Source organism: Cottoperca gobio, chromosome 23, assembly GCF_900634415.1.
Source record: "Cottoperca gobio chromosome 23, fCotGob3.1, whole genome shotgun sequence".
NCBI lineage: Eukaryota > Metazoa > Chordata > Actinopteri > Perciformes > Bovichtidae > Cottoperca > Cottoperca gobio.
Window position 1 is genome coordinate 6800437 of NC_041377.1, and position 23764 is coordinate 6824200.

Below are 23764 nucleotides of genomic sequence, written 5' to 3' on the forward strand. Positions count from 1 at the left end.
GAAATACTGATGACATGTAACACTGATGCCACCGGTGTAAACGTCATCTTACTGTTTGTCCTGCAGAGACCGTCTGCTGCCCCAGTGGCTCCCCCTGCTGGTGGAGTGCCCGGTGATCCTGCGGATGTACGAGGACACGGCCCTGCTCAGAGACCGCACCACTGTCAACACCCTCATCGGTGTCCTGGAGACGCTCCACCACTTCCACATCACACTTGAAGCCTCGCTGGTCAAAGGCATTGACCTTTAGCCCCGGGAGAGACACTCCGCTCTACGTTTTCCTCTAAAACTTCCACTTTTACCCTTTTGGTTCTGGTATTACAAACGGGGAAGTAGGACGTGTGAGGGACAAACAAAATGAAGAGTGAAGAAGCGTTTGGTTACTAAAGCAAAAGAGTTGCACTGCTTCATGTGAGAAGTTTGCGCTTTGGATCAACCATAAGCTTGGATACAGTATTAACCACCTGTGGCTCTGAAAGACCCTTCTTAATTCAATTACAACCAGTGCTTATTCATGTTTCATTTCATGAACTACAAATCCCAATTTCCTTACATTACCATCTGGTATGTTCTGGAAAACCTTCCTTACCTTCCAGGCAGCTATTGGTTCCACTTTATTTCATTACACTTCAAATCTACTCGAAGCAACGTAAAGCTTCCTGTAATCCATCAATGTGTGATCCCTCAATCCTTTACAGTGTACTGAAATGAACTGAAGCAGTGGCTGCATGGAGGGATGAAAATCTAACAAAGAAAATATGCTTTGGCAAATTGCGGACCGTAATAAACACTGATATACGGGTTGGAAGATTGCAAAACCACAGGTGTTTCTTTAAAGTATTCGTAGCAGCAGCAGACATTTTCCTGTGTGCTAGCTATGTAGCCTAGCCTGCCTTCAGTAGGTACAAGTAGATAAACTGTGATAGATTCACTTTCCTCCATTACAGCGCCTCCAGCCCCACACCCTAGTTAGCATTAGCGTTAGCATTAGCGTTAGCATTAGCAAGCATGCCTTTGGGATGTGGGAAGAGACGATTACTGACACACTGGAACGAGAAGCTCTGTTCTGTAACCTACTGACTCTACAGTGCAGTGTTATGTTACCAGCTCTCCATACCTCCTTTTATTCTAATTCTCTGGACTCGTGTTGGGAAACTTCTCTGCTGGAAACTTGTGGATGGACACAAAAACTGATCTGTGACGTTGAGTCAGGAGCTGAACCTGTGGCTAAATGGACATTCCTACCGAACTCCAGGCATCGACCTGGCAGTTTTAAATGGTGTGTGTGTGTGTGTGTGTGTGTGTGTGTGTACGTGTGTGTACGTGTGTGTACGTGTGTGTGTGTGTACGTGTGTGTGTACGTACGTTGTCTGGTGCATGCATTGATTTTTATATCTTCCAACTTAATGTTTTTCATTTTAATTTATCATTTCCTAACTGTTTCTCTTCAAAAACAGCTGAAATGTTTTAACTCGAGGTCCATTTACCAGCTTTAAAAAAAAAAAAAAACTTTCAACCACATTGTAATTGCTTTGTTGTCATGGAGTTCACTCGGCGGTCATCGCATGACTCAAGTAGGAAACTTTGTGTTTGGAAACATCTGGCAAATGCTCGTAAATGGACTTTGAGTTCAGTGTAGTTTTGTCAAACTACAATTCCCAAGGTCAACAACAAACTTTTACGCAAGCAAAATGTTATTTTTTCTAAATTAATGTAGTAATCACTGGATTAGAGTAAAGGAGAGTTTGGAGTGAACCTTCCGTCATCTCACCATTAACAGCAGGTGTCTTTTTCCATCTTGGACGTTAGAAAAAGGATGATGTTGGTGTTATCCTGTATTTTTTATTGTCAAATCTCATGAAAAGACCAAAACAATGAAGTTTTCTCAATACTTTGACTGTCTGTTGTAAAAGACATACATTTTTAAACCAAGTATATAGTTTAATTGGGAAACAGCATAAAATAGTGCATTTGCTGGGGACTATTTTCAGTAGTGGATTAATACACAGTTGATTCACAAGTGTGTATATTATGACATGTTTTTTTGCAGATGGATTGAGTCTTTTCATGAAAACATGAAAAATATAGAGCATTATTATCCTTTAATGGTGTTTTAGCATCAAATGGATTCATTTCATATCAGTGCGCGATACAACAAACTAGCTGTTAAGACTTTTAATTCCCATATTACATGAATGCAATATGACCTGTCAGATATAAAAGGGAGGAACAGGATCTTACGATTCATTATGATATTAAAGATTTTAATTAATCCCCTTTCTCCACCAAACGTACACATAATTTTTATACTTTAGGAGCAGACAACAGAGATGGATGGAAACTAATAACCATTGGTCTTCAGATGCATTTCTGTTTCCTGTAAACCTTTTTACTGCATGAGATGTTTGCCACTGTTGCTCCCCCTTAAATGAATCCTTTCTGAGAAATGGTGTAAATATTGTCATTAGTGCATGATGACAAGTAGACTGAGCTGTATTTATCATAACCCTCTCTAATGAACTTCAGATGGAAGATGAGTTTTGAGGGGACGTCTTTGCAACCCTCTCCAGTATTGAGCCTGTGAAGGACCCACAGCCTGTTTCAATGTCTTGGTTTCATGTATTTATTAATTTAATATTAATCCACTGCAGGCTGACAGCAGCACTGGTAGTTTAAGGTTGAAGCCTGTGGAATAACTGGAACATGTTAAAGCAGTAACCACTATTTCCACTTCCCATGTTTTAACCCTGTGTTCTCCTGCTGTAGCCCTAACGCCTCACCTACAGGACTATCCACAGCTCCAAAGCACAATAACTGTTGTGCAATTTGTTTGTGTACAAACTCTTTGCTGACTGCTACGGGGCAGATTTCTGGCGGAATAAATAGTTGTTTGATTGAGATTGTTCCTTAGACTACTGCACACCGCTTACTACCCTGAACACACCTGTGTGTGACGAGTGGTATTAACCTCGAGTGGAACTTCTTAAACAGGAAATGCTACACAACAGCCATGATAGCAGTGACTGTGCATGCTGCTCATGGCAAGAATGCCACTGGACAAAATATTTATTATGTCTATTTCAATAAAAACACCCAGTGTGTTAAAAGGTGTGTGTGTTTTGTGTGTATGTCATGCATGTACAGTGTCCTTCAGTTAGAAGGTTAAATAGTGAGTGAGAAGTTTAGAGGACACAGGGAAACATTTAATGAAACATTTTGTGGAATCAGCTTAACTTTTCTAAACTTATTATTCAAGTTAAATTAAGTATTTTTCTGACAGTTTCAGAACTTCCAAACATAAGTTGTTTTTTTACTTAATTAAGATTTCAAACATCAAAGTTTATTTCCATGTGTTGAAGTACAATTGCAACTGTTTCCAGGGGGAATTTAAAAGTGATGCACACATCTAAAATTAACAGTTTGCTTATTATTAGCGTGCCAATTAAAGAATATTCTGATTAAATGCACACAATTAATTGCAACTATATCATAACGTTCGCTGGCTATAGTTACTTCAGAACCAGTAACGGAACAAGCAGGTTAAAATTAAATGTATCACATTTGTTTTTAAGTTAACAATTAATTAACTTCTTCCCGTTCGTTCATTACAGGGTTGTATGTTAAACATTATTCCCCCCCCAGCTGCTGATTTATCAAATTTTGTTTTTACTCTGCAACGGAATTTGAAATGGAGCAAAGTACAATACTTTAAGTACAATTACACACCAAATGACTTATCACAGTAACGTGAGTAAATGTAATTGGTAATTGGTAATTGTTTTTTTACTCCAAACTTCTTAAAAGAATTTAACTTTCTGCAGTTTTCTTGGTTTTGGCAACAGAAATAGTTTCTGCTGAAATGATAAACACTCAGCAGGTAATACAAAAGTGAGTATAGTGAGACCACTGGTGTTGCAGGTCAGCAGGATTTATTATATAAGCAATTTTAACATAACTATTGTTGACAGGTATGTGGGTCCCCCAAAAAGAAAGTGCATAAAATGACATTAGTAATAGCGTAGTATTAACTTACCCAACACTATCTGAACAGACCTAAGTTGACAATAGTACCCGTCTCCTTCACAAAGATTAAAGCTAAGGACAAAAATGTCATGAGAAGAATTTGCCGAGCAAATATTGTCGGGGAGGATTGTTACTGTCCGGGCCAGGAGGCTCTGAGGTTGAGGAGAATCAACACATCGCAGGGGGCCAAGCAGTAAACCCCCACCTCATTGAGTGCAGACTCTGGTGAAGGATCCCTTGCACCCACCCAATCTCCTGCTTCATCCTCTGACTCTTTGAGGAGATCCCTCAGCAGAATAGCAGAACCCACGTTCAGACACAAGATGATACACGCCTCCTTAACACTGGGGGGAAAGAAAGAAAGAAAGAAAGAAAGAAAGAAAGAAAGAAAGAAAGAAAGAAAGAAAGAAAGAAAGAAAGAAAGAAAGAAAGAAAGAAAGAAAGAAAGAAAAAGAGATGTATTGATGTTAAGGCAACATAATTAATGTCAATATTTAAATATGCTTTGACAATATGATTAGTGTTATGTCACGTCCATTCTCAGGTTATGCGTGCTGGAAGTGCTGGAAGAACACGGCTGACTACAAACGTGTTGGAATGTCACTAAATGATGTTCGTACGCACATTTCTTAAACTCTAATGTAAGGAAGCGCAGAGCACGACGTTTCCCTTCAACAGAGAAACAGTCATAGGATGATTCTCTCTCTCACACACACACACACACACACACACACACTCACTGCTTAAAGAAGTTCTCAGGTCTTTTGCAGTAGTGACCAAACAGAGGAAATAGGTTTCTGGTCATGTCGAACTGAAGCTGAACGGCCCCTCCGTCACTGAAATGATTGGACAGGATCACCTGAAAGAGAGACACATGGACATACGTCATCGTGACTGCATGGCGAGGAAACCACGCCGGCAGTCATCTGGTAGCAAACACTACAACAGAAGAAGTAGACCGGGTACACAGGTGGGTTTTTCTGCTTACCTGGCGCTGTTTGTTATTTGGCGAGTCATTTATGGACTTAAGTGATGGGGAGGGACAGTAAATCCAGATAACAAACTGGCGTCTTGCAAACGCAGAGCTCTCATTAAGAAATGTAAACTCTGCTCATATTCAATTAATGACTTGTAGATTATTACAGCAAACTATTATTACTCATGTGTCTCACACCTAGTAATTGATATACAAATGATACTTTTGTGAGTGAAGTATGCCTTTAACAGCATAAAAAACAATGAATTAAAAGGTTGGTTTTGTAAAACATCCCGACTGTATGATGTCTACATTCAGGTTTGTTTTTAACTAAGCTCTGCCACTAACAGTACGCTGGGTTTCAGTGCGAACACATTTCTTACATCCTGGTAGAGAACATTGTCGAGTCTCTCCGCCAGACCCTGCCAGGCCAGCTGGAACAGAGGAAGACTCAGGACCTGATGAAGGTTCAACAATCTGTCCCTCACACACAGCATCATGGGACACGCTGAGCTGGACAGGGTCATGGTGGTCTGGTCCTGCTGGGGTGGTAGAGACAACCACCTGAAGAAAAGACCAAGAATAAATCAGAGCAGTCCAACATTCTTTGTCCCGCCTGCTCGGTGACATTAGCAGCTTCGAAACAATGGGCGATACGATGACGGGCACGGGCAATTATTTTCAAAGTTCAGAATTTCTTTCCTAACTATAAAAATAAAAAAAGACATTTTGCAAGAAAATAAATTACAAAAGTAAAACAATAAAAATTAAATAAATGTCAATAAAGATAAAAATCTAAACAATGATTGCATATTTAAAACTAAGCTATAAAAGTAACTAAATTAAAAGCCAGATTAAAAAGTAAAAGAATTAGCATCCTGAAGTTCAGAGTTTAATTAAGAATTTGAGATGTTAGGATGCTTGTGTAATAAACTTATATTAAGTTAGGATAGGAACATGGACTGTTCATCTGTAATGGCTATAGTCTTAAAATCAGGTCCTAAGCCTAATTACCATGGTTACCAAACAGTTAAGATAGGACCTGCAAGTTAAGAGGTTTCTGTAGTACGGCCTCTGATCTGTAGATGACCGTCTCCCTCGCTCTGCATAATGTTTTAGTCCACATTTAAAAAGAAAAATACTTCTGTGAGAATATTTACTGCTGCTTTTTAAAAACAATTGCAGCATCAAAACGGGTGTTCACACTCGTACTACCTGCTCATCTACAATAACTCTGGCCAGGCACCAGGATGCTGTCTAAAGTCCGCTCATGTGCAGCCTGTTGTTTACACACTAACTGTGCTACAATGATGTCATTCGATTAACAAAAGCCCTCGAGCAGAAGTCATTATGAAAGGTGAGGGGAGGTAAAACAAACTTTCCAAAGAGTGATGGAAAAATGATCCCTTGGAACAATTCCACGGACTGATGCTGCCCTCTGGAGGTGAGGAAGGGGTAGATGTTGCGTAATAGCATTACGAGTCCACCAGACAGCAGCATCAGGTAACTACATGTCAGAACGAGGCCCTGCGACCACAGATTCGTCACAATCCATACGACATACGACGAGACAGACTGCATGTGCACATGGAATTTCTCGCAGGGCAACATTACATGGAATCATGCATCAAGCATATGTCAGTCTCCCTTTTGCTAAAGCAGCACAGAGTTTGTATGCATCCTAACCTACATTAAGACGTAATAATCTTTGGTTCTCCACAGACTGCTGTCTCACCTGTCTTGGCCGTACGGTTTGGTTTTTTCTGTGATTTCTCTCATGGTCCATTCCAGCAGTCTTCCCATCATGTCTCCTTTCAGTCGGTCCAGCAACGCCAACAGACCTTCGAATAGAGAGCCCTCCAGAGACGCCAGGCGACCCACCTCCATCACCCCCAGGCCTCCCAGCACCCCTTCCTCCCCGAGTGAAACTGCTGCCTGCTGCAGCTGGAGGAAGAACTGAAGAAAGAATAAATAAAAAAAGGAACTGGTACTGTACAGCTGCTTGTGTTTCGACTACATTTAACATTTGGAAACTTTATTAAAAAATATATATATATGTTGAAAAACGTGTTTTTCTTTCTTAATCATCAAAAGTTTAATTTTTGTATCAGCGCTAATATAAATAAAAATCCCTTCGGTTAGTTTGTATTTATGGTGACCATACTGTTGCAAAAATAACCACACATTTCTTTATAGATTACATTACTGTATCAATATTCGCTGGCTCTATATTCATATATTCACAGTATTGTTTTCCCATTAGGAACTCCTACTCTAATCATTAATATGTTTTACATTTATGTTGTTTTTTGGGGGTAACTATTCGTATAATAATCGTTTGTAGTGACCATTTCTATATTTTAAATAATTAAAATGTAGTGCCAAACATTCCAGTGTTGTGATGCTCTGAACAACCACAGTAAGTGCACAGAGTACCATCTCCTGAGTGTGTGTAGGTGAGAGTTTTCCTAGTAAAATTAGCTTTCATAAGAAAAACAAGCGGCCATTGAGAAGTGTCCAGCCATGGCAACCGCCTGCTGGTGTTGTGGCACAAATAAATATGTTTTATAATGTCCACTCACCACATTGTCTCCCCAGTCTCCCAGGATGGTGGAGATGTAGTTCACAGCATTGAGGATGGCACAATATCGGGCACCCAGTGGGCAGCGAGACTCCTCCTTCATCACCTGGACAGAAAAAGAATGATATCGATTGTTTTCGGGCTGTAATAACTGCACAAACGATAAGACACAACTATAAAAAGGCACAAACGCTTTAAAAAACTACACAATCTACTTCACATTATTGTTCAGCTCCACTGTGAGGACAGTTGAGGTGAAGCCCTGGTGTCTTACTTACCATTACTTCCTTTATTAATATCTTTGTCATCATTACCTGCGTGAGTCGTATACGGAAATCATCCACCAGTTCTCTCTGGAGCCCCAGAAACTTGAGTTGCGCAGAAGGACACGGCAAGGCCCGGTACCGCTCTGAGTGCAGCAGGAGGACAAAAGAAACACTTTTACTACAAATGTTTTATGTGCTCCGACAGCAAACTGTTCTATCATGTGGGCTTTACAAAAGGTGGAAAAGGAAGCGGAGCGACGGCGACTCTAATCAGCTGAAATGAGTCGTCTCACCAGTGATGACCTGCAGAAGAGTCATGAAAGTCTCCGCACAATCTGGAGCCTTCAGCTCGTCCATATCACTGATGTCTTTGTACTGAGAGCTCCAAGCTCCCTCGGCCGACAGCATGGCATCCATCTTCTCCACTGCCACTGTAGGTGCAGAGAAATGCAGGGTTATGGAACGCTTTACAAGAATATATCGTCTTCAATCCCCTGTTTTGGATTCACTACGGAGGCGTGCCAGAAAAACAGGTTTTCTTCAAGGGAGGGAACGCGGGAGGGGGGGAGGACTTACTCTTCTTTTCCACAGTGAGCCACTTCTGAAGGATTGCGTCTTCGAGCAGGAGGTGAAGCAGCCCGGGCAGCACCGCTGGGTACGACTGGTTGCTCCGTAACTCCTTCTCAAATTGCAGCACCTCCTCCACCAAGTGACAGAAGAGCACGTCGTCGTACAGCAGCCGAGACGCATCGCTGGCCACCTTCTCCTGGACTAGAGACAGCAGTCCTCGACACAGCTCCACCTGCAACGCACGTTCAACTATTTTTATTTTTATTTTTTTAAAGCGGAGAGGCGTGAAGTAGAGCCTGTTGTAGAAGCAGCATACCATGGCACTGATTGTGGCCCCGGCTCGGTCTAGGATAGGTTGGATCTTTTCCTCCATGAAGATCGAACTGTTCGCCATCCACATCAGAACCTGTGTGAGGTACCACTCCGGCTGGAAAGATGCACAGACAAAAGATGAGTTTTATGGTAAAGCTTTGCCAAAGATGAGAATTTACCGCGGGAACAACGAGTCTCTCTCTGATCTATTGGCCTATAACCTTTTCTAGCATTAAACACAAGAACTGAAGTTAAGTCAATCTGGGTTCGGGTCAGGTTGCTCTGTGTTCTGCGTTTGGGAGAAACCTTGCTGAGGGAGTTGGTCTGTCGATTCCCGTAGAAGTGGTATCTGAACCTCCTGCTAAGCGGCAGCAGCATGATCTGGATGGGCAGACAGAGGGGGGGGTCTTGGGACGGAGGTGTGGCCGATGACGCAGGCTGGGTGGAGGGTACACCTTGACAAGAGGCCAAAGCCCTCTGGGATACGAGGTCGTCACTGTCAGGTGAAGGTAAAGGAATCAAAACAACTGGAGCACTCGCATCGTCTCCTCTTGGAACACTGTGAGGATATAATGGAGGTTATCATAGAACTAAACGACGGATGAGTACAGAACAGAGATGTGTCGAAAGGATACGAGTTCTGCAAGGCGAGCAGCTGTGTGACGAGCAGCTCCAGCTGGCTGTTGATCTCCTGACCATTGGCAGTGGGTGTCAGTGACAGAGTCGGAGGCGAGATGATCGGCCAATGAAGCTGAATCAATACTTTCTCAAAATCCCTAGGAAAGAATTGAAGAGGAGGATTTAGCTCGTATATTGAACACGGGACGATGATGCGGTGATGTCTTTGCACGTTGGGCGGAGGTGTACCCGGCCAGTCGGTCTTTGATGATCTTGTGCCAGAAGTGAAGTGTCTCTCGGAGAAAGTCCTGGAGGTGAGAACATCCAGACTGGTTTAGTCCGGCGTCCAGCGCAGCCATGCTGTCTACTGCCCTTATGGCCTCCCAGACACTGCTGGTCATCAGACACTGCTGGACTGCAGCACTGCAAGCACACAACACTTCACACATTACTGCTTCTGTCAGCACACAGCCCACACACACACACACACACACACACACACACACACACACACACACACACACACACACACACACACACACACACACACACTGTTTCAAAAGTAATTGTAGATTCGACTATCTGTGCCCATCCCGATTTGGAAGCCATGGTAATATATTTAACGCCTTAGACCTCCTCTCCACAATACTTCAGCTTGTGTTCTTTATTATTTTCATTGCATTGTCTATTCATGTCTACCTTCTCCTCTTTCTCTGTTCACACATCTGTCATGTCACTCTCCATTTGTCTTCGACAAGTAATCTGTGTCTTCCTCCCCGTAGCCGTGTTTACAGTACCTGAGTTCCTCTATATGCTGAAGGCACCGCAGGTATTTCACGTGTCTCTCTATAGTGTCGACTTGGGTAAGCGTTTGGTCAAGATTATCCATCCAAGGCTGGGCCCCCTGTAGGTGCTGGAAGATGGAATAAAAGACAGACAATTTGCTTACAACTCTCATAAGGGCGCTCTAAAGCCCTTTTTTTTAAATTATTATCACCACAGTGGAGAACGATTGTAAAATAATGACATTTAGCGTTCTGAGTTGTGTACATTGCAGTTTGGGCATGATAAATGTTTTTGAACAACAACAACAACAACTACATATTTGCAGCTTTAAGGATAAAGGTTGGGAACCACTGCTCTACCTGGTGCAGCCTGTTGGAGATAAGTCGCTCTTTCTGCAGTAAGTCCTCCAGGGAACATCTGGCCTCCTCAGCAGCAGACAGAGCTGCAGAAACTTTAGGAGGCACCGAACTGGACACAGTCAGAACCTGCATGACACAAAGTCACTGCTTATATCTGACACAGGAATGGACATAAATGGACATGTCAGTTGCAAACTAAAGTTGTAAATATAATTGGCTTTACAAACAAGGACACGCGTCAGATTTTAAATGCGTTTTGAAGTTTTGCTACATACGAAAAACTCACCTGTTCCTCCAGTACGTTGTTTTCCTCTCTCAATTTGTCCAGCAGGTCTCCAACATTCTTCAGAGACTTCAAGTCGCTGCCGACCTCTTTTTCCATGAAATCCACCAGATAGTCCTGCCATGTCTCCAAATCGCTACTTTGGCTGGTTACGTGAACGGAGTTTAACAAATTATCTGTCAGCTTGTTCATCGTTTTCTCTCTTGTTGTGGGCGCCGCCATCTTTCCTCTTTAGTGTCGTCAACAAACTTGCTAGGATAGCACAGAAGGGAGGCGTTCGTTTATGGTTTAGGTCCGTTTGTGACCCGCGCGGGCGGTCATGCTGCCGGTGAACGCGGTTACGTGTCACTTTAAGTGCACGTTTTTAGCTACTACCTCGTGTGACCTCAAATAAAGACAGGTTGATAGGGTGATATACGTGTTTTGCTAACTCCGTGTACTGAAATGTGGGTTCTTGTAGGTTTGTTTCACCAACATTGTATCTACGGGCGACACTGAGGAAGGAAACAAGCTCACATTGCGACGTCGACACCGGAGAGTCAGACTACACGTCACAGACTTTACGTCACAGACGTTACGTCACAGACTACACGTCAACGATCTCTTTTTTTTTACCTTGAAACATGTGAAAACTGGAAAGTCTTTTGGGATTGATCTACTGAATTTGAATTATAATATTGAAATGTGTAGAGAATATATTAAAAAGAAGGAAATTACAACAATATCTGAAATGTTTATACCGGTACATTAAAAAATATATATTTTTATTTTAAATTCATGATTTTTTTGTTATACAATCTATTCACAGAATCTATAATCATTGATTTTTTTACTTATTAAAAAAACAAATGAATGGATAACAATAATGTCGCAAAAATGTTTTTCCTTTACCACACTTGTGTTTTGTTATCACTGATATCACTAATAAAATTAAGAAACACAACAAGCAGTTAGCAACAAGTAGGCCTGTACAAATAATGTATGAACATATTCTACTATTATTTATTGTAATGTGCTGTATTCTATTAAATAGTCATAATCTATTAGATCCATGAGCCACCATGTGTTGTTGTATAGTGATCGCCCTTTATCCAAACACTAACTAGCGCCTTGAGATTGCTTTTAGCTTTGAAAGGTGCTTTATAAATACAATTTATGATTATTATTATTATTATTATTATTAATAATGAACAAAACCAGTTCAGTTGCCGGTCAGTCGTCACAGGAGAAGTTCATGTGCTCTAAAAATGGAGTGAAAGGCCAAAGTCTGTGATGAATTTTGCCCGTGGGCATGTACGGCTGTAACAGTCACCCTGTTACTCTGCAGGTCAGTCTGAATATGACAACATGAGACTATCTGCCCAACAACACTATGTTCCTGAATGTGCAGCAGAGTCACGTTGAGCTCCAGCATCGAGTCATCACTGAAACTTTCTTTGAATGAAACATGTGCACCTGTGCAGTGTCTGTTGGTTGGTTGGTTGCTGCATTCATCTGAGGCCGATACTTTGTCCTGAGGGAACACCTTGATGACTATTAGATAGATTGCTGTGATGCTCAGAATTTGGCACACACATTTATGTTCCCTACAGGATGGATTTGATTTGATGTTGGTAATTCCAGATACCTGAAAAAAATATATATATACATATACTGTACAGGAAGCTTAATGCTAACAACATAGCGCGCTGATATCATCACGTTAACAGGCTAATATTAGCTCTATTATTTTTTACTAGGATGGCAATGGAATCCATCCATAGCAAGAAAGTAGATAAAAGTGACCTCTAAGAGTTATTTAAATTTTGGATTTGGGGCCGATTTTAATAAATGTCTGGAGGGAGGGTGTGGTGAGCTCACTGAGGGCATGAGCCACGTGAGTGCCACGGAGTGAAATGTGACCACTGGTCACAGAGCAGTAAAACAAGTGCCCAGTGCCACTACAAAAAACATAAAAAGGAAAATTAACAGAAATATTATTAGAATCAGAAACATGTTTACTGCCAAGTAGGTAGGAATTAGGGTAATATGAAGTTTCTTTTATTCAAATGATAGAAGCTGTACAGTGTACAAAGAGGATGGGATGTGCAAAGTATTAACCAAGGAATGTGCAAAAGCTCACTAAATTGTATTTTACCTATGAGACCAAGGCGGGGTCAAATACCAGCATCCAACACATAAGGGCAACAACACCAGAGCCTTGTTGGCCAGCTCCAGTTCGGAGGAAACTGTTCTGGTGGTGTTTTAGTTTTTCAAAGAGGTTGTGACCACGGTGGGAGGGTTTCAAATGAAATCAAAGGGTTTGGCTACAATCTTCCCTGCGCGCCTCAGGGGAGGGCATGCAGGTCCTGAAGGAATGGCAGATTGCACCCAATCACCTCCTCAATGGAACAAATGGAAGGACTGAGGAATCACAAAGGGTCATGGGGGGGACGGGTGGCTCTTGGTTCTTCCTGATTTCCACACCCATCTCTATTGTCATTAGAGCGTTGAGCTCGAAGTCGTTCAGTTCTCACCAGGTCGGATTAGGCAGAGCTCATCCCCACCTTAGATGAGCCCAAAGACAGTGGCGCCATCCGCAAACTTCAGAAGCTTGACAGACGGATGACCTGCAGCTGTTGGTAGAAGTTAGGTAGAAGAGTCGAGGGGGAAGGACGCAGGGGAACCCGGTGCTTATGTTCCGGGAGTCAGAGACGTGTTTCCCCAGCTTCACATGTATCAATGTAATCCTTTACTACAGGTAGTAAATAGTGACTGTAAGCAACTCAACACATTTCTCTATTTCCCAATTTAACTTTATTACAGTGTGGACAGATGAGCTGCAAAATAATGCAATACAATACAGTATGGATTAGAAAGTATTTTCTCTTTTGAAAGGGAATCAACCAGAGAATCTACAGCTTTCACAAACCAATCACAAGTGACCTGTGCTTAATCCTCACAGTAGCTGCTGATACTTTAGTTACCGGGCAGTTTTTTAGTTACTCTATAAGAGCAGTAATTCCGCCTTCACTTCGAAAGATGATTCAGATCCAGGCTATACTTTTGACGTCATTCAACTGGCTAAACAACATGACATTCATTTACTCATTAGATGCTTCGTATTAGAGCCTGGAACGCTCTAAGTGACCTTTTAATAGGCTGTATATATTTTCTAAAGCTAGAAGGCATACCAACATTAATGATAGATACGGGAGAAGCCTGCTGAGTGGACTTCAAACCTGTTGGACTGACAATCCAATGACGCTTTGTCGGAATGACGTCCTAGGTTGATGATTCGATCGCTCTTCCAGACCGCCTTAGGTTACTTCATTAGGATAGTCTCACTCACACGCACACACACATACACACACACACACACTGCATGACAAGACACCCCCTCCTCTCTCTCTTTTTCTCTTTGGTATGAAAGTGTAAAAGGGAAATGGTCAGTGAGGGACACTCATATGAAGTTGCAGGGGTCTTGGAATATAAAAGCTTCTGCGCCATCTGCTCTGAGACAGGAGCTCCTGCAGGATGCCTGGAAACATCAGATCAGGTAGATATTTCAGAACTGTGCTACTGCTGTGTCTCTCTGCATGTCATCATGTTCTCTTCCCATTCCAACCCACTACTTTCTTATGATTATGTCTCTTTTCTGTTTTTATACGTACGCAAACCTATTGAAAAAAAGAAAAAACAACTTAAAAGATCTCCCACTGTTGTAAAAGAGGAGAACGTGACATGATCTCATTCTTAAAAATATGATTCAGGTTGACATTTTTCTGTGTTTTGGATCTCTTTTGTTCAGTCTTTGTTATATTTAGTATCTTTGTTCTTCCTTTTCTCCCAGTGTCTTTTGTGTGGGTGGTGTTGGTCTGTCTGTTGTACTGCAGCAGACTGACCAGCGTGGGTGCAGCACCCATCTGTACCAATGGCCAAACTGGGTGCCACGTCCTCTCCCTCGCTAACCTGTTCGACCGGGTCATCCAACACTCAGCCAGGATGCACGGCATATCAAGTGACCTTCACTCCGAGTTCGTAAGTCTTCTCATGCAATTTGTCTGGAAATGCTTTTCTAATGACGTTTAAAACATTAAAGTGATATGAATATGTAACGGGATATTTAGGTTTGCTAAATGTGTGATATACAGTTTTATATATATATATATATGCATATATACATAAATACATGAGTATATGTGAGTGCCAGGATACTGCATACTTACAATCGTCAGTTTATTAGGTACACCTATCTTAGCCTATCGCCGTTTAATACAACAGTCCAGAAATAAATCCTCCCTTCATTAATGTTCTTAGTTTAAATATTCAGCTGTGTGATCATTTTTGAGGATGTAGTTTGAGCTGCTGTTAAACTAGTGTGTGTTATACAGACAGAGATTCTATTACTCAGCCTACACTCATTGATATAAATAGGATGGACAAGAAATGTGATCATAAACTGGCAACTGAGTCAGATATATATATATTTATATATATCATTTGTGATTTCTCAATTGCAAACCATTCTACTATTCCATTCTTGACTTCTTTACTGTAGCCACGGTTGACATTTAGATGACACCCAACCTCTGACATTTCACTCTTGCCTTCATGTTTGTCCTGTCAGGAGCAGTACTTCCTGCCCAGTAAGAATCAAATTGGCCGGGTCGGTCGCAGCTGTCACACCTCCACCATCCTCACCCCAAATGGCAAAGAGAACGCTCAGAGAATGGCGGTAAATTAACCTTTTTAAAAGCTTCTTCCTGTCACCGGCATGCACTGTCCACATCATATTTACAGTTTGCCTTCCTCTTCTCTTAATCCCTTATACAACAACGGTTTCTTCCCTCTAGTTGTGTCCCTTTACTTTTATTAGTGCACTCTCTAAACTAACAACGATTGCTAGTGATACAAATTCATCTAACTAAGTGCACACAACTTGCTTAAAGGATGAACTGACTTTTACTTGTGTGTTGTGGGTCCACCTGTCCTGTTGTCACTGTAGAGAGAGGAGCTGACGGAGGTGATTCTGAAGCTTCTGGTGGCATGGAGGGATCCTCTGTGGCATTTCCATCAGAGCATGGCTCACCACCATGACTTCAACAACTTCAGCTCCAACAAAGCTCTCGAGATGAATGACATGGTGCACGAGCTACGCAAAGGTGTAGAGAAAGTGGCTGAGAAGGTACTTTATGTCTTATGTTAGTTGGTTTACATGAGCAGTTAAAGCACTGGCTTCAATCTAAAAGTCTCTACCTCAAATAAAAAGGTGCTTACAATGTGTCGGTGTGTGTGGTACAGTGGTGGAATGTAACAACGTACATTTACTCAATTACTGTGCTTAAGTACAATTGTATTTTATGCTACTTTTTACTGACACTTTACTACATTTTGGAAGCTTTTTACTCCATTACATTTATCTAACAGTTTTAGTTATTTTACAGATTCAGATTATTTGCTAATACAAAATATAAATCAACTATGATACATTATTATTATTATTATTATTATTATTATTATTATTATAGGTTAGCATATCCAGCAGCTCTATATAAAGTAAGTCAAATTACCCTTTACCATCAATAATCATAATCTAGATTATATGATTCTGAAATGGGCCATTACATAAGTATCTTTTGATGCTAACACTTTTGTACTTTTACTTACTAGAGTTTGAATGCAGGACTTTTACTTGTAATAGAGTATTTCTACAGTTTAGTATTGCTACTTTTACTTAAGTACAGATGCCTGGAGCTCCTGTGTGTAGCTTCCAGAGATGTATCTTCAGGTTGTGTGCAAGTGACACAGGTGATAAAGTCCTGACATCACACAACAAATCCAAACTGTACTGTTCACCATCATGTGACCTATTGTTCAGGTTTAACATTCAGCCTCGAGCAACAAAGGAAGAGCACACTTTGGGCACACTGCCAGCAACATCTTTATTTCTTACGCCAGAATAACCAACAGATAACTTAGCTGAGGATGAGAAATACATACTAATGACATCACATGCTTGTAAACATGATGGTATTATATGAACATAGTGAGTAACATGCGTGCATCATTCATTCTTTGTATGAGTGCACGTTGCTGTCAATTAGGTTGTAGTTAAGCAATTAGCATGAGCAAAGAATGAATGAACCAAATCAAGAAAACAAAAAAAGAATCTCCTCACGCTGACAGGTGTTTCTATTATTTTGTAAATCAATGAGGGTGTGCTAAATAAAAGTTCATGTGTGCCTGCGTGTCCTGTCCTCTCCTCTCCTCTCCAGATGCAGGTGCTGGGGATAATAAGTAACTCCGTCAGCAGCCTGGCTTCGCCCGAGGTGTCTTTGTCATCGGACAGTGCCGATAAGCGCCTGATGAAAGACTATGACCTCCTCTACTGCTTCCGCCGAGACTCCAATAAGGTCCAGAACTACCTGAAGATCCTCAAGTGTCGCATCGTTCCCGATCACGGATGCTAAAGGCCAGAAGGCGACGGAGGCTGCGTTTAACTTCCGGATACATCAACGCGTTGGAATGGAGATGCTTGTGTTTTTTATCTGCAGGATGTTAACTGATTTGCGCTTATGTTTACTCCCATCATGGAACCTAAAGACTCTGCCCATCCCCCCCCCCCCCCAACATCATGCCTGATATTATAGAGTGTGAGTTGAGTATGGAATGGGTGTAATGAATGTTATGATACACTCCTGTATACCATTCATAAATATAATAATGCTATATAAAACATTTCAAGGAATTTATTTTGTCATTTCCACAGAGACACTGGGAAAGATGTCCACGCTTACACTGCGGTTACAACCTGAGGCATCATGACTAATAATCTAATCACATGCTGATGCCATTACATTCAGCTAGGTTTTTTTTAGAACAGTACTTACTGATGTAATATGTATCATATGTACATTGGAAGAGTTACTGGCTGCTAGTTAGGAAGGGATACTTTCACAACAATGAAGCCAACAACTCTTTCAGTGCACATATGGGAATGTGAGCATTGCATTAGGAAAACAAAGAAGAAAACAGTGGTTTGCAATAGCAATGAATATATGGAGTCTTCTTCTCTTGACACATTGAAGTCTAGACTTACGATGACATACTTGAAATGCGCTTTAAAAATAAATAAAATTAAAATAAAGCAAATGAGCAGAAATCAACATTTATTCTCATGTGAGATTTTACGTTAGATATTTGTGATGCGTGTGTCTGCGCGCATACTGCCGCCACAGCTCAACTGAAAGTGAGCCCATTCGGCATTATTCCATAGAAATCCAGAAGGTAATGAATCTGAGCATACAGTTTGGGTTTTATTATGTTTATTGAGTGAGAAAAACTAAAGGAAACATTCCACTGACAGCGTGTGCTGGTGTGCAGCTTCATGATGCGGCTGCTATGGTGATGACCTCTGGCCTTCCGCTGTTCTGTTCCACACAGGACACATGGACGGAGCCGTCCCTGCAACATAAAGAGATCATGATGAAAAAAAAACAGTCACGGCAGGTAACGTGCGCTCTGATCCCGGAAGGGTTCGTACCTTTTCATGGTCACCACAGTGTCGATGTCGTGGTTTTCCTCTTTGGGCTGCAGATTCCTTAAGACGATCTATACATTACACACACAAGCAGATAACTGGTTCATTTACAATTCAACGCGTTGCTGCTTCGCCCGTCCACAGCAGTACTTTGCTTTATTTCCGCCCTGGTACGCCCGTTTCTTTCTCCAAACTGGGTGCGTGCCGACCGCCATCTGCTGTAGGTGCATACAACTCCACTTGTAAAGTATTTGAACTATCCCTTTAACCTTTAATCCAGTCGTTTGGGCTTTCTATACCTTGGCTAGTTTTTCTGGCTGCTCCTTGACACTTCTCTGGTAAATCTCCAGACAGAAGGAGGATAGTTCCCCCCCTCCACTCAGCACGTGATGTCTGCGGGCAGGGAGGGGAGTGCCCGATGGAAGGAGAACAGTGAACACCTCAGCTCCGGATTCATCCACCTCCTGCAACACACACACACACACACACACACACACACACACACACACACACACACACACACACACACACACACACAAGATTAGAATTGATGCATTTGATTTATTAGATAAGAGTAAGATCCACAAATAGAATAAAAACATTTACATTCCAAAGCAAAACATATTCATATCCACTGCTGGTGGGAGTTTCATTGGCAAGTATACCTTCACTAGTATGTCATTGGCGGAAACATCCACTGTTACAGACTCTTCCTCAGGGGCGAGGCCATCTTTGCCCACGAGTAAGCCTGCTTCCAGAGCTGCTCCCACAGCAATGACCTCATCCGGAGGCGCCGAGTTGAAAAGCTCCACATCAGAAAACATCTCGCGGATCATGTGCTGGAGACGAGGGATCCTGGCTGAGCCACCGCAGAGAACCACCTAAACAAAGACACCCATCGCGTTTATTACTGATGGATCAAAGGCTTTTATTTTCGTGCACTAGCATCAATTCACTATAAAAAAAATAAACATCATGACAACTTTAATTGCAGGTGGATCATTTCCAACAACAGAAGCACCACAACATACCTGGTTAATGTCGCTGGTGGAGAGTCCCGCCTTCTCCAGCAGCGGTCTGATTGGCTGGATGCTCTTGTTGAAGAGTGATGAGCAGAGAAGCTCAAAACGAGCTCTGAGGAAAAAAAAACACCACACTGAGGTTGTCATGTTGGTTGCGACTATTTGTCCGACTTTGTCTAATTTCATTTCAACAATTCGTGCTTACGCTAAATCTTTACTGCTCACATGCATCTGGATGAACCGTTAGTTCTATGTGAAAGCATTGAAGCAGGAATCCTTAGCTGTTTTGGTAAAACATCCCTTCTGTCATCTGCACGGTGACGTGTTGTTAAGACGTTAAGACAAGCTTTGTGTCAGCGTAACGGCGTAAGCTTACCGCGAGATGTTGCATTCAAAGTCGATGCCGTCGTGCAGGGAGTCGACAAAGCAGTTGGCTGCCCCCAGTGTGGACAGAGAGTGTTTGGCCATGTCTGCTCCGTTCATCAGCTTCATCATCGCCCGAGTGTTACTGCTCAGATCGTGCTTAAAGGTGCTGCACAACAGACAGACATAACAAATAACATGAGGAGTCAAATATAAACAAGCTGTGTAACACATTGTAAAGGTTCAACATTTGTGATTCAAACCAACACCCCTGAACATAACAACTTTCATGAAGAGAGGACAAAACCAATCATTTTGTCATTTTAGTCAAACTTATTTCACACCAGATTTCATCTTATTATCTGATGAAAACACAAAAACAAGTTGAGTTTGAATCGGCAGAACAACACACGGTAGAGAACATGACGTTTCTGAGTGTCGGGAGAGCTTGGAGGAGCGGCAGAAAACACAGTAGCTACCGTTTGAACTCGGCGGCGAGGTGCTTTGCCAAAGCCTCGGTGAAGCGCTCTCCTCCGATGCTGTGGTCAGTGTGGGTGTTGAGAACGCGGAACATTCCTCCATTGACCTCCAGCACTGTCACACTCAGGGACGTCCCACCCAGCTTATACACCAGGACATGGCTGTAAACACAGTACAGATACATTAAGCAGGTCAACTCTAACAACATGTGCCAGCTTTTCTCCAGCATGCCGCAGCAGTGTACCTCTTTCCAGCAGAACAGTCCTGTCCAATGTTATAGGCCAACAGAGCAGCAGCAGGCTCGTGGATCAGCCTCAGTACATGGAACCCCGCAGCTTCAGCTGCCTCCCTTCACAAATCAAACGGTGGTAGACTTTAGTAAAAGGGTTCACTGTCTCACAACACAACGGAGCAGTTGTAGTGGGCAGTAAAGTGGCCTACCTCAAAGCACGCTTTTGAGCGTGTGCGAACTCAAAGGGGACGGTGATGACCGCCTCGGTGACATCAGAGCCCAGAGCCGACTGAGCCGTTTCTGTGAAAATGGGAACGATCAGTCAACTTACTGTTTATCTGCGAACCATCTGTGTGTGTGTGAGTGTGAGTGTGTGTGAGTGTGCCACAAATTACCTTTCATTTTATGAAAGATGAGTTTCGCGACATCCTCTGGAGCAACGTACTCCGAGTGTTCTCCTACTGTGAGCTCATATTTAAGCTTCTCTTGTTTGTTGACCACCTGAACAGAGCACACACACACTGCTTTACCAGGACAGTCAGTCGTTGTGGCTCAAAACACGTTTTCATAAGTAAAACTAAAAGTGACACAACCAGCGAGCCAGCATGCTTCTGACCGAAGATGAAAGCCAACATGAACATGAACAGCATCAGACATTTTTGTTAATGCAAGAAAAATAAATCTGTTGTTAAAGGAATCATTTCAGACATGTCTGGGTAAAACAATAACACTTGAAAAGAACTACAGACAACACAGAGTGGATCTGTTAACAAACTCACCTGTAACTTGGTCTCTGTTTTGTGAGCTTGCGTCTCTGGATCATCAAGGCTGCCCATTGAGAGACAGGGAAGAGAAGAATCTATAAGTGACTCTGGACAACTCATTCAGAAATACATCAGGCCCTTTATCAAGAGTTAGGCTTGAAATGACTGTGAAAGCACAAAACAAGACAGTGTTAAGTATGTCACCTTCTTCCCAGCACTTGTTTCACTTTAACAATTGTGTTGGCAGCGTTGCGGACCCGTCCTTGCTTTGCTGCAATACCGACAATCTGCGGAAGATAGAAATCGAGCAATAAGCAGATTGGCAAATAAAACAGCTATAAGTCAAACTGTGTAGGCGCTACAGTCAACAGTGTGATAGTCGTTTGGTTTAACAGAGAACCGATGTGTATGTGGAAGTGGGGAAAGCAGTTCAAAGCTCATTTAAAAAGGTGTACGTTATTGAGACCGCTGGATGTCCTGTGAGTGTGAGGATGTCACCAGTCTGAAAAGTAGGGCTCTTAGTCGATTAGTGGACTAATTGGTTGTTTTGGTCTTAGTCATTTTTTAAATACTTTTTCTCATGCTGATTGACTTATTTCCAAAAACCTTATGAGCACATCTCTGGTAAACACACGATTTAAAGTGGTGCTTTTTTGCATGATTCTTTGTGGATAGACTCAGTTTTACAGATCTGTCGATTAAATCAACAGTTATTAGTCGACAAAGACATACGAGTACGAAATTCTTCAGTTGAGGAGAACCCTACTGATAAGACCAACCAAAACTTCAACTGTGAAAACTCTGAAAGTTATGATGAGTGACGTAAAGAGAAGAGAAGTGAATGTTGTACCTGCTCAGTGGCTCTGTAGCTCACCACAGCTGGAGTCACTCTGTCTCCTGCATCATTGGCCACCACATCAGCCCGCCCATCCTAAGAAACAAACACACAAATCATTTCAGTTGCAAAAGATTTATCTGAACCCATTTTTATATGCATTGGAACGGCAGATATGCAACAGCAGGGATGACAATCAGCACCTCCAAGTCCAAGACAATGGTACTCTGCCAGAAAACAGGAAGTATCTTGGGGTCATGAGTAGGATATGATGGATCATCAGGAGAATTGGTTTTGCAATGCGGACGCTGTACGGGACTGTCATGGGAGCTGAGCCTAAAGACAAAGCTCTCATTACCAGTCGATCTACGGTCCAACCCTGACCTATGGTCATGAGCTTTGGGCAACGACCAGATGAATGAGATTCCGGTTTCAGGCTGCCACAAAGGTGTTTCCTATGCAGGATGTCTGGGCTCACCTTTAAGGGTAGGTTGAGGAGATTAGATATCCGAAAGATTTAGCCACAGTGCTGCAGTATCTGGTCAGGATCCTGCGGACCTCTCTGTGGAGCCGTTCCAGCATCCAACTGGGATGAGGCCACGGATAAGACCAAGAAACTAAATCTCTTATGGCTTGGGAACACTTTGGGATCCTATGAAGAGCTGGACGACGTGGCTGGGTTACCTTGCTTAGCCTGCAGACACTGCAAGGTGGCCCGGAAATAGATGGTTGACTGGATGGGCAGGTAACAATAACTGATAGATTCATTGATCATTAAAATAATCATAAGTTGTAGCCCTAAGACATAGTATCGATACTGTAATGTGGAACCAGATGTAGGCTGCCTGGATGTCTAGAGTCGATCCACAATTTCTGGGTTGGGGCAGATAGAGCATTTGTAATGGGTCTGTAGTAGCCGTTACACTTAGTCTGTTTGCCCCTTCACTAAATCACTAGAAACACACCGTGTTTAGAGCAAGGAGCTTTAACAGCAAGCATCAGAAAGAGATGGATTTAATAACATACAGTTTGTGTGCATCTCAGCAGCAGTTTGGGCTGCTGTTGTGGTTCAAAAGTATGTTGTTTATGATGGTCCAAAGCACAATGTTCCTCAGTAAACGGTTACAAAAAACATATGAAAGCTGCTATGGGGTCTACTTTGTTCAATTGCTTTAAAAGTAGGCCTACTTTAGTTGTACTATTTTAAAAAACAATTTAAGAGCTTTGGCAGTTGTAGATATCCTCACAGATGTCTATAACTGTGTTATTTAGACTAACGTTAGAGGTAACGTTAACGTTATCATATAATAAATTACTTTATTCACCGTATTCGTATGCACAGTTTGTTAGCATCTTAACAACTAGCGCTATTTCTGTGAGATTGTGGAGTTGAGATCAAATAATTTGTTATGTTGTGGACCAGAAGAAGAAGGACAGTATGGGAAAAGGCCGGTAGAATTAAACTGAGCGTAACTCACCTTAAATATCGCTACACAAGCACAAGTATATCCGAAGTGAACCCCAATGGCAGCCATGCTGAAAGATGGAAAGGGTGCACCACGCGCATGCGGCTCGTGTTCCGGTCTCAGGAGTAACTTCCGGTAGAACCTTTCAGAACAAAAGCGTATGACTTCGATCAACCTACGGAACTCAGAAGCAATTTTACATTTTCAACACAGAACACAGTATAAAAATATAGATATAGAAAATAACGACATCTAGCTTGCAAATTAGGCTGGTTTTCTTCTTATTTCTGTCTTTCTTCTTGTTTC

General features: G+C 42.1%; 4 protein-coding genes across 4 annotated transcripts in view; 2 read left to right on the forward strand and 2 right to left on the reverse strand.

Moving 5' to 3' along the window:
- LOC115028094 (DENN domain-containing protein 5B-like) overlaps nt 1–3107 on the forward strand; it is a 61427-nt gene extending 58320 nt beyond the window's left edge. Inside the window, 1 exon segment of the mRNA XM_029461501.1 lies at nt 67–3107. Within this exon segment, the coding sequence (XP_029317361.1) occupies nt 67–250 (184 nt within the window). The 3' untranslated portion in view covers nt 251–3107.
- rint1 (RAD50 interactor 1) lies at nt 2756–11242 on the reverse strand. The gene is made up of 15 exons (XM_029461502.1): nt 10778–11242; nt 10492–10617; nt 10144–10259; nt 9596–9769; nt 9364–9504; nt 9035–9224; nt 8733–8843; nt 8423–8648; nt 8140–8277; nt 7895–7989; nt 7582–7686; nt 6735–6955; nt 5383–5563; nt 4764–4882; nt 2756–4367 (listed from the first exon to the last, which is right to left on the reverse strand). Exons 1-15 carry the CDS (start codon nt 10994–10996, stop codon nt 4154–4156), a joined length of 2376 nt encoding a protein of 791 aa, XP_029317362.1. The 5' UTR covers nt 10997–11242; the 3' UTR covers nt 2756–4153.
- Nucleotides 11243–14217: 2975 nt separating this feature from the next.
- Nucleotides 14218–17575, forward strand: prl2 (prolactin 2). The gene is made up of 5 exons (XM_029462081.1): nt 14218–14312; nt 14607–14794; nt 15384–15491; nt 15762–15941; nt 17032–17575. Exons 1-5 carry the CDS (start codon nt 14291–14293, stop codon nt 17224–17226), a joined length of 693 nt encoding a protein of 230 aa, XP_029317941.1. The 5' UTR covers nt 14218–14290; the 3' UTR covers nt 17227–17575.
- Nucleotides 17576–18141: 566 nt separating this feature from the next.
- On the reverse strand, nt 18142–23527 carry hspa14 (heat shock protein 14). The gene is made up of 14 exons (XM_029462080.1): nt 23471–23527; nt 22008–22088; nt 21362–21444; nt 21173–21221; nt 20789–20894; nt 20603–20693; nt 20406–20510; nt 20161–20322; nt 19695–19850; nt 19328–19430; nt 18962–19177; nt 18596–18760; nt 18300–18367; nt 18142–18220 (listed from the first exon to the last, which is right to left on the reverse strand). The coding sequence occupies exons 1-14, from the start codon at nt 23525–23527 to the stop codon at nt 18142–18144; spliced, it is 1521 nt and encodes a 506-aa protein (XP_029317940.1).
- Between the last annotated feature and the right edge of the window lie 237 nt (nt 23528–23764).